This window comes from Miscanthus floridulus, chromosome 1, assembly GCF_019320115.1.
Source record: "Miscanthus floridulus cultivar M001 chromosome 1, ASM1932011v1, whole genome shotgun sequence".
In the NCBI taxonomy this organism is placed as follows: domain Eukaryota; kingdom Viridiplantae; phylum Streptophyta; class Magnoliopsida; order Poales; family Poaceae; genus Miscanthus; species Miscanthus floridulus.
In genome coordinates, this window is record NC_089580.1 from 7,957,743 (window position 1) to 7,969,281 (window position 11,539).

An 11,539-nucleotide genomic window follows, 5' to 3' on the forward strand; every position below is an offset into this window, starting at 1 on the left:
CGCGGCCGGCAACTCCTCCACCGAGCACGATTCGCCGCGGCCAGAGCTCCACGGTGCATCTTCGTCCCTGGTTTTGGCTGATTCTGTTTTGTCTCGATGCTGTAGTACTTAATCCATAGCTGGTTGCTCATTTTGATCACTACAGTCGCCGGTACACCATCGCCGACAACGTTTTGCTCCACCGTGATCGTCGTCACGCCTCTCCGTTGCTTCTCCGACCTCGCTCCTTGCTTCAACGCGTTCGGGGTGAGCCACTGGTGCTTCCTGGATCCCTTGTTTGAGCTCTACCGGTCGCACACCGCTGGCGTAGTGCTGCCGTGCCACCGCGTCCGCCATGGTCGACGACAAGCTAGTATAGGGCCGTAATCAGTGCTGATAGGGACGTCAATCGATGCGCCTAGACTTGGTGATCATTTTGGTACGTTGGTCGTCGCCGGTGATCTCACCGTCGGTGAGTTTGCGCCAGTCAGCGCCGTCGTCGTCGTAGTCAACACGCGGGAGGTAGGTGATGACATGTGGGGTCCGATGTCAGTGACTCAGTGTTCAAATGGATTTTTCTATTTTCAGATTTGAATGAATAGTGTCTGTTTTTGTTATTTTTGTGTAGATTTATTTAGAGCTCCAAAAATTATGAAAATTTTTGTGTGACTTCTCTGAGATGTATAGTATTTAAAAAAAATTTGAAATATTGATTTTCAGTATTTTTGGGGTATGAAAAAAATTGCTCAATTAATTAATAAATGACTTTCCATGATTTTTCTAGGCTTATTTATTTATCCAAAAATTATGAAATTTGTTTTGCCACTTAGTTATCATGTAATGAACATTTACAAAAATTTTGAGCTCAATTGGAACAAGTTGATTTATTTCATAATTTTGAATTAAATAATTAATTCATAAAAGTAAATAGTAACCTTTAATGATTTAGGTTTTGTTTGAAATTTTGGATTGAGTGATGACCTTGGATCATTAGTTGATAATGATTCTTGGCAATTGATTGGGTGTTGCGAAAAAGGTTTGATTAGTTTGACTTGCAACTGTACCGCGAAGGAAAGTTGTATTCAAATTATTAATTTTGCATCCATCATCGAGCATCATGTTTCGTATTCCGCATCATGTTAAACATGGCATTGTTATTACGTGTAGTAAACGAAGGTGAACACGTGGTAGTTAATCAAGTTGTCGGGGAGGTTGATCCGTCTGTTGAGGTCGGATCGAATACTTGTGTGACGTCGCAGGAACCAGACTTTTCCGTCAACGAAGGCAAGCCCCGGATGCATACAACCCTACCTTGTATTTTACGAATTGATTTTGCTTTTGCTTCTCGTTACTGCATTAAGTGATTAGGAGTCAAGTGAAAAACAAATTGGTGCATTACCACCCTTGTTATTCCATATTTACCATATTACCAGTTTTAAACTCGTATATGCCTAGTTTTGCTTAGCTATGCGTAGAACGATGAAAGTCGGGCGATTACCTATCACCTGCAAGTTTTAAATAGAACATTGGTTAATTATGTTAACATGTGATATGGGAATGTGGAGTAATAAATCTAGACCGGGCGGACTCGATGTGTGTGAGCCACAAGACATGGAGGTCTTGTGAGCGAGTTCTTTCCGCCTGTGTCGATTAAGGCACGTCCGTTGTTGAATTGCATGAGGTGAGAATTTGTAGTACTAACCACATACTCCGGTAAGCCTGAACTTGGCGATTCTATTACGAGAATGGCTACTCGCGCACTGGGAGTGGAGAGATGGCGGGAATAGCGTGTACCCACGTGGCCATGGGCTGGAATGGTGGAGTACTGTATTCTCGGGTGGCGCGGACCCGTTCTTGTTTTAGAGGATCCGAGGGTAGGTTGGTGTATGTAAGTCAGGGACCTGCATATGTCGTGTGGTCTGGAATTCCCAGCTGGGTTTATAATCGGTTCGAATCGTCGTTGCTCCTCGGTTATGGAGACTCAACTCACTGTTCATCATCGTAGTATTAATAACTGCAACTTGAGAATGGTTGATGAAGGTGTTGGATATGAAGTTTCATGATCTCATTACGGATCGTGTCATCTTTGTATATGATTTTATGAAGTTTAAATTGTTGAAATAAAGAATTTTGTTAAAGAGCTTTTACGCAAAATAACTTTGATTATTGCTAAAGACATACCTTGAATCCCTGAGCCTGCATTCCTGAGTCTTACCAGTTTTATTTCGGTTAAGTCTTGTTGAGTACTTTTGTACTCAGGGTTCGTTGACCCCTTGTTGCAGGTGAGCCTCATGAGCAGATCTGTTTTGGATCGTGCTGCATGACAGTTGTACCTTGTGATGACGATGTGAAGTAAATGTGTGGTCCTTGGGCAGGGCAATCTCCTTGTGTGTTTTGTATTATATTATAATGCCACTCCACTATTTCGTTTTGTAATAAACATCGAACCTAGTTGCGAGGTTTGAAACTACTGTTTTGTAAATTAAGTTATTGTAAGACTTCCGCTGTTTTTACTCTGGTGCTGATATTTGAATAAATGTTGTAATACTACAATGACTCTGTAACGTGATCCTGCTCGGAAATTGTGGATGATTCGGGGTTCCCCGAGGACACCCGACAGTCTTTTTAAGTTATTGGAAACGTATGCATAAATGTCAAAGGTCATCGGACAGTGACAGGTGCATGTGGGCCCTATAACTTAGGAGGTTCTGCCACATAGGCGAGAAGTCAGGACTAAAGGAGGGGTCCTTTAGTCCCGGATTCGTGCTCCCGGTTGGGAAACTGGGACTGAAGGGGTTTCCCAATCGGGAGTAAAGCCCGTTTCTGTACTAGTGCTACCATGTTCTAGTATGTATAATACTCCAGTATACAGTAGCTAGACGTGGAGTTTGAGCCCTGGTTTAGTTGGACCCCAAAATCCAAAAAGTTGCTACAGTACCTGTCACATCGAATGTTTGTGTCCCGTGCATGGAGCATTAAATGTAGACGAAAAGAAAAACTAATTGCACAGTTTGGTGGGAAATTGCGAGACGAACGTTTTAAGCCTAATTAGTCAATGTTTGGACACTATTTGTCAAATAAAAACGAATGTGCTACAGTAGCCCCAAAATCCAAATTTCGTGAACTAAACAAGGGCTGAGTGTATCCTGAGGAGCAGAAGCCAACGCTGCATGCACTCAAAAGAAGACAACTTTGCAGTAGAATTATTGGTCAGCTCTGGCGGTCGATCTGGCCACGTACACACGTACTACGTACGACAAGGTTGGTTTTTGTTATTGCCTGTCGTCAGGCGGCAGCGGCTCGTCCCCAGCGGCCCAGGCGCCGAGCCGCGGCAACCCAAAGCAGCGCGCGAGCGAGGCTGGCCGGGCCAGCACCGCGCCGTTGCGCCACACCATGCCTTTAAGTAAAGAGCAAGGACCACACTCTGGAACGGATTAGGCTGTCCGAGCTTTTCCTAACACAGGATTACGCTGCTGCTAATTCATATATTAAGGGCAAAATGACCAATCATCATTCTCACACCACCTATTTTTTTTTAACTTGCTAGAGTACTGAACGACTGAACAAAAAACTGAAGGACTAAAGAGAGACGGCCAGAGGGCTGAATGCAGGAGAACAAAAGATCTTCTCAAGAACTAGATGAACCGTAACTCCATTGACAATCACTTATCATCATCTATATATCCCATCTAGTCACTTGTTTGGTCTGAGATGCCGGTGTGCTAGCACCTTGGTGATGAGCGATTGACAACACGGTGTGCGTGTGACGTATCTCTCGGCAGGTTGTGGTTGCAGGTGACAGGTGGAGACAAGGTACATGCGGCGACGAGTGAAGAACGAAGATAGGATGCCGCGTCGAAAAACCGCGGGGGCGGAGAAGGGCGGATCGAGGCTTGCGTTCGAGGGACAGGCGATCGTGCGGTGTACGTCTACTGTACCTGGCTACATGACGGGAGGACGTCGAGGGAGGTTTCCGGATTATGCCACAAAATCTGGGGTTCGCTGGTTGAGCCACAAAGCCATGCATCGTACCGGGACGCCCGTGCGGCAGGCGTTGGCCGAAGATGGAAAATTCTGGCGATCGCAATACGATTTCGGATGGTCGTGCGGCGACATCGCGAGGATCACATCGCGAAGATGGAGGGATCGCGGACATCGCGGAATTTGCCATGGAGGACGTAATTGGAATTTACGCCCCTACGTTGGATTTATTTAGCGTAGGGGCTTATGTGAAAATAGGTCGTGCCACCCTTTGGAGATATAAATATGTGGCACCTAGGGTTGAGAAGGTAGGACGTTTTGGACTCCCGGCGAGTTACTATTCACACGTGAACAGTACCTGTGAACAGTACTCATGCCCCGGGGTTCCCCGTTCAGTTTTCCTCTCTCTGGTCTAGCCTAGGGTTTGAATTCTAGTGAGAGGTTTTTGTTGATCTCTCCGATTAAGAGAGGGAGGATGTTCGGGCGGAGGCTAGATGCACTTTTGTAAGTTCAATTACTCAATTTAATCTTTCATCTATAATGATTGATCTTGTGCATCTCGATTGGTTCTTTACAATTCTCGTCAGCATCTGACATAGTCTGCTTGTTTTATTTTTATCTCAAGATCCGTAAGTCCGATTGACGTGATTCCAATTGGGTTAGTTTCGTAATTTCATCTAGTTTAATCTGACAAATTTTTAGGTCGATCGGAGTTACGGATTTTCGTCCACATCAGGTTTACTAGGTACATAGAGTTCTGGCCAGATTTGAAAAACGTGATTTAATCAGGTTTTGTGTTTAGGGGAAGGGTTAGAAATTATTTTTGGCTTCCGCGACCATTCACCCCCCCTCTGGTCGCCCGTTTCGATCCTTCAATTGGTACCAGAACCGGTTTAGGTTTTCTATACCTTAATCGGTGCTGAAAGCTATGGCGACCAATGAAAAGTTTGATGTTCGCGCTCCGTTTTTTGATGGGACTGATTATGATTACTGGAAGGCACGTATGACCAACTATCTCAAAGGCAAGTCGCTGAAGCTATGGAAAATCACACAAAATGCCACATATGTGATTCCAGCTGAGGAACCGACTGACGCCGCTGAGATCGGGCTTCTTGAAACAATCATCGTGCTGTTGCTATTTTACAGGCTTCTATTTGTAAAACTGAATATGATCGGGTTTCTAGTGAAGATCTCGCTTATCAGATCTGGGAGAAACTTAGAAAATATCATGAAGGCTCAAACACTGTGAAAAACCGAAAATTTGAGATTCACCGAAAAGAGTTTGATGCTTTTTGCCAATTGCCTAGTGAGTCTATTGATGACATGTTTGCACGTTTTCAAGTGATTGTTAATAAGATGAAGGCCATGAATAGCAATATGCCTTATGATGATCATGCTAGGGCTCTCAGATTATTACATTCACTTAATGATGAATGGGATATGAAAGTTGAGGCGATCGTTGAATCTGTAGGTTATGAGACTCTCACCACTGATGAGCTTTACAGTAAGCTCAAATCAAAAGAGATCGAAATTGTTTCTAAGCGTAAATTGAAAAATCCCACAGCTGCTTCTTCTTCTGACGTTCCAATGGCTTTGGTTTCTGGAAATAAGACTAACACTAATGCTAATCCAAATGTTTCCAGTTTTGCTTTGTCTTCTTTGTGTCATGTTGCAGATGAGGAGTTGGAGGTGCTAGATGATGATCAGCTTGTACTGCTCTCCAACAAGTTTAAGCGTGTGTATGACAACAGGCGTAATAGAAGACGTTCAGATGGCTGCTTCAACTGTGGTGAGCGAGGACACTTTGCTGCTGATTGCCCAAACAAGCAGAGATCTTTTGAGCAGGGCAATAACTCCTCCAGGCGCCAGGAGAAGTTCAGGGAGAGGAAGAAGAAGAAGGATAAGCAATGGAAGAAAGGCGGACAAAAATACTCTGACAAGCAAGTCGCTAAGGCTGCAATTGTTTTGTTATCTTCTCTTGGACAGTATGTTTCAGGTGGCTCGTCAGACTCCAGCGATTCAGATTCCGAGGATGAGACACCCAAGAAGAAGACAGACGGACTTTGCTTCATCACTGACGCCGGCATCAATGGTGGGATATGTACTATGGCCTTGGAGGGTGATGCATCAACCGACAGCAACGATGAAACTTCTGATGATGAGGTAGATACTTCTACAGAACAAAGAATAGCTAATTTAACTAAAATTGTTCATAAGCAAAATAAAGTGTTGGCTAAACTTAAAACTGATTATGATAAAACTTGTGCTGAACTAGCTACTCTCAAAAATGCTGCATCTAATCCTGCTGAACCTGATGAATGTGAAGAATGCTCAATTCATATGATTTCGCTTTCTAAATTACAAACCAAGTATTCTTCCATTGTTGATGATCGAGATAAACTTTATGCTGAACTAAATGAACTTCGTTCTCGGTCGAATTTGCTTGGTACTTGTGTTTCTTGCCCGCTTCTGAAAGTTGACTTGGATAATGCTTTATGTCGGGTAAAAAATTTTGAAGAACACACTTGTCCTGATTTGCCGGATTGTTTGATTTGTCCAACTTTACGATCTGAATTAAATGTTGCTAAATCACATATTGTTGAGTTGGAAAAACACACTTGTCCGGTTCTTCCTTCATGCCTAACTTGTCCTAATTTTGTTGTTGAAAATAATGATTTAAGGGCCAAACTTGCTGATTTGGAAGAAGAAAATAAGCATTTGAGAACTATTCTTGGTTGGTGTTCTATTCGTGAGCCTCAAATTGGTATGACTATTGCTCAAATTAAACGGGGTGAGCGTTTTGGTCCCGGTTATGACTTGAAACATGTTTTTGGTGAAAAAAGTGGACTGCCTGTTGATGAGAAGAATCCACCTTTGGCTAAATATACTGGACCACCTCCTAGGAAGGGTTCAGGTGTCACCTCTGATGGGTTGCTGGTTGAGACATCTAGATCTGCTCCTAAAAAGCAGGTTTGGGTGCCTAAGCCAAAACACTTCAAGGGTGTACAAAATACTAAGCCAAATGGTTCTTCTTGTGATCATTTTGCTAAGCCTGTTTTTGTTGCTTCTAGTTCTAATGCTGAGGCTTCTTTCGCTCCTACACGCAAGCTTTATCATTGTGATTTTTGCAGTCATGATGGTCATCTTTATGAGTTCTGTTGTCGGAGGATGCGTGCTGAACGACGTGAGCAGTACCCCACACGTGGTACTCATGATCGTCGTGTTTTTAGATGTGAGCAGTACCCTGTACGTGGTACTCATGATCGTCCTGTTTTGAGACGTGAGCCATTTGTTCGCTCTTCTGGTTTTCGCTCACGTACTCGTGCTCTTGCACAACATCGGGATGATAGACCACGTTTTCCCCCTCGTGGTTCTCATCGTTTTTTTGAGAACTTTGATTTTGCTAACGCTTCTTTTGAGCAAGTGGCTCAGCACTGGTTTTCATTACATTATCCTAACCCCAGTGTTGAGTCATTAGCTCACCCTCGCTCTCGTTGTTGATTACAGGTTGGAGGCGAGGAGGACATATGGATAATGGACTCCGGTTGTTCGCCCCACATGACCGGAGATGATAAATGGTTCTCCAGCCTCACCCCCACGAGCGTAAAGGAAAACATCACTTTTGGGGATAAAAGTCAAGGTAAGGTAATGGCGCATGGCTGCATCAAGGTAACAGATAAATACATGTTAAAGGACGTCGCATTGGTAAAGAATTTGCATTATAATTTGCTGTCTGTTTCGCAACTTCTTGAGGATGATTTTGAGGTTCGTTTTAAGAAAGGAAATTCGCGTGTTCTTGATTCTGCTGGTAACCTTGTTTGTAAGATTTCTCCTTTTAGACAGATTTTTAAAGCTGATTTTTCTAAATCTTTTGGTGAAACTCGCTGTTTAGTTGCTCATGGTTCCCCCCTGATTTGGAAGTGGCATCGTCGGTTGGGCCACTTGAGCTTTGATTTGCTTTGTCGTTTGAGTTCATTGGATTTAATTGATGGTTTACTGAAACTCAAGTTTGAAAAGGATTTGATTTGTGCTCCCTGCAAACATGGAAAAATGGTTGCTGCTTCTCATGCACCTGTGACTTAGGTGATGACGAGACGACCGGGTGAACTGTTACATATGGACACTGTTGGTCCAGCCCGTGTTCGGTCTGCTGGTGGGAAGTGGTATGTGCTTGTCGTTGTGGATGATTTTTTTCGATATTCATGGGTGTTCTTTTTGGAATCTAAGGATGAGGCTTTCTCATATGTTCATGATCTTGTTCTGAAGCTGAAAAATGAGTTGTCAAATAATGCTGTTAGAGCAATTCGCAGTGACAACGGTACGGAATTCAAGAATTCTCGCATGAAAGCTTTTTGTTCAGAACAAGGTTTAGATCATCAGTTTTCCTCACCTTACGTTCCTCCCCAGAACGGTGTTGTTGAGCATAAAAATCGTACGCTTGTTGAGATGGCTAGGACAATGCTTGATGAACATAAAACTACTAGACGTTTTTGGGCTGAGGCTATCAACACCGCTTGCTATGTTGCTAATCGCATTTTTCTGAGAGCTTTTCTGGGAAAAACATCTTATGAGTTGAGATTTGGTCGACCTCCCAAAGTTTTCCACTTTCGAGTTTTTGGCTGCAAGTGTTTTATATTGAAAAAGGGAAATTTGGATAAATTTGAATCGCGTTCTTCCGATGGGTTATTTTTGGGGTATACCTTGCAAGGGCGAGCGTACCGTGTGCTTAATCTTGATACTAACCGCATCGATGAGACATGTGAGGTCACCTTCGACGAGACAATGCCTTGTTTTTCTTCTGCTTTTGAGTGTGCAGGTGATGACGAGATCGGGCAGGATATTTTTGAGGATGAGAAAGAGGAAGATGGATGTGACGACGACGATGACGATGATGCCCAGCCTGCGATGCAGGGGGAGCCTGGCGCCCAGCCTGAGCAGGCGCCCTCCACCACTTTGGAGGATGGACCATCGCCGACACGTACATCTACAGTAGAGCCTGCAGCTTCACCGACTGTTGATCATGTAACGGCTGCAGTTGAGGGGGAGGCAATTTCAGAACGTACAGTACCACGACACATTCAGAATCGTCATCCTGCCAAGAACATAATAGGTAATTTGGATGAACGCACGACAAGGAACAGAGGTATGAAAAATAAAAATTATTGTGTCTTTGCGCATACTGCTTTTGTTGCCTCTTTTGAACCCCGAGATGTTGGACATGCTTTATCTGATTCTAACTGGGTCAATGCCATGCATGAGGAGTTAGAAAATTTTGCACGGAATCAGGTTTGGGTTTTGGTTGATCCTCCTCCTTCTTGTAAACCAATTGGAACTAAATGGGTCTTTAAGAACAAACAAGGGGAAGATGGTCATGTTGTTAGAAATAAAGCTAGGCTGGTTGCTCAGGGCTTTTCTCAAAAAGAGGGTATTGATCATGGTGAAACTTTTGCTCCTGTTGCTCGTTTAGAAGCCATTCGTATTTTGCTTGCATTTGCTGCTTCACGTGGATATAAGCTTTATCAAATGGATGTGAAAAGTGCTTTTCTGAATGGTTTTATAGAAGAAGAAGTTTATGTTAAACAACCGCCTGGTTTTGAACATCCCAATTTTCCTGATCGTGTTTTTAAGTTGCAAAAGGCTTTATATGGTTTGAAGCAAGCACCTCGTGCTTGGTATGCTAGATTGAAAACTTTTCTGCTTAAAAACGGGTTCAAAATGGGCTCAGTTGATAAAACTCTTTTTCTCCTCAGGCAAGGAAATGACACTTTAATAGTTCAGATTTATGTGGATGATATCATTTTCGGTGGTTCCTCTCATGCTCTTGTGAAAAAGTTTGCAGATGTGATGAGTAAAGAATTTGAGATGTCTATGATGGGCGAGCTGAATTTCTTTCTTGGCTTACAAATAAAACAAACTTCGGAAGGTACATTTGTGCATCAAGGAAAGTACACGAAGGATGTCCTGAAGAAGTTTGCGATGGATGATGCGAAGCCAATTTCTACGCCCATGCCGACTAGCGCTGCTTTGGATGCTGATGAGGACGGAGAGCCCGTGGATCAGAAGGAATATCGAAGCATGATTGGGTCGCTGCTGTACTTGACTGCTACGAGGCCAGATATACACTTTGCTGTGTGTATGTGTGCTCGTTTTCAGGCGTCCCCTAGGACTTCTCACCGTCAGGCGATGAAGCACATAATGAGGTATCTTCGATTTACTCCTGCATTTGGCCTTTGGTACTCTGCTGCTTCAACTCTCAGTTTGTGTGGTTATTCGGATGCTGATTTTGCTGGGTGCCGTTTGGATAGAAAGTCTACATCGGGTACTTGCCAATTTTTGGGTTCTTCGCTTGTTTCTTGGTCCTCTAGAAAACAATCTAATGTTGCTCAATCTACTACAGAGGCTGAGTATGTTGCTGCTGCTAGTTGTTGTTCTCAGCTTTTATGGATGATAGCTACCCTTCGCGATTTTGGTTTGTCGTTTTCTCGCGTTCCTCTCTTGTGTGACAGCACTAGCGCTATAAGTGTTGCAAAGAATCCTGTGCTTCACTCTAAGACGAAATACATTGAGGTTCGTCATCATTTTCTGAGGGATCATGCTGAGAAGGGTGATATTAAGCTTAAATACATTGATACTAGTCAGCAACTTGCTGATATTCTGACTAAACCACTCGATCAAATCACGTTTGCATGTTTGCGTGGTGAGTTCGGGCCGTGTTACCCATTCTAGTATCATTGTAAGTTGCTTCAGTTATATATGCCTTATACTTATTTTGGCTAGTTTGCGATCGATGCTTTTGGAGAGGTTTGAATGCTTTGCTTGACCAATTTTTATTTTGAAAACAGCACAGATATATACTTAAAAAATTATGGTGGGCTATGCTTGCTTTTCTGGATCTAGTGACTTGTTGAATACTTGACATATATCTTGCTCATGGTTCGGTAGTCAGCTTCTTTTAATGGTTTTTCACTACAAATGTAACTCACAATACAAGTTTTAACTCGGGAGTGCATAGTATGGTTGTGAGCAAAAACTCTGAATTCTCATATCTCTGCTATTTCGCTCATGATCTGCTTGCTTTCCTGAGAATTTAAATATGGGCACAACTCTGATTTTTCCCATGTCCCTGCTGGTTCTCGCTCATAATCAAAATTAAACAAATTGGCTGGGCACAACTCTTGCTTCCCATATCCCTGCTTGTCATGCTCACAAAAGCCAGAATTAAATATGACAAGTGCATGCATTTGTGGACGTTGCAGTGAACTTTGACTGAAGCTGTGTATCCATCGTGTCAGCTTGCTATATGTTTTGTCTTCAGCTTGGCACTAATTTTGGAATATGCATGTTTTCGCCTGGCTAATTGGTTTTTCAAAGAGATTTCAGTTCTACAATTCTATTGGTCATGGCATTGTGTTGCTCCTTCTCTGAGTAGCTCGTGTTGCTGGTTAGCTTTTATAAGTATTTTGTATATGTCTCAGAAGCTTCGACTTGTGCTTTCTCACATGCTTTTCTCTAAATTGGTTCCTTGCATTTTATCTTGATGGAGTGCTTTGTCAACAAGGGGGAGAGTGAGTCACAAATT

General features: G+C 43.1%; 1 protein-coding gene across 1 annotated transcript; it reads left to right on the forward strand.

The window, feature by feature from the left end:
* The first annotated feature begins 4,888 nt into the window (after nt 1-4,888).
* On the forward strand, nt 4,889-10,325 carry LOC136451743 (uncharacterized). Its single transcript, XM_066452432.1, has 8 exons — nt 4,889-4,957; nt 5,107-7,206; nt 7,468-7,725; nt 8,188-8,278; nt 8,777-9,070; nt 9,170-9,632; nt 9,711-10,089; nt 10,266-10,325. Exons 1-8 carry the CDS (start codon nt 4,889-4,891, stop codon nt 10,323-10,325), a joined length of 3,714 nt encoding a protein of 1,237 aa, XP_066308529.1.
* Nucleotides 10,326-11,539: the final 1,214 nt, after the last annotated feature.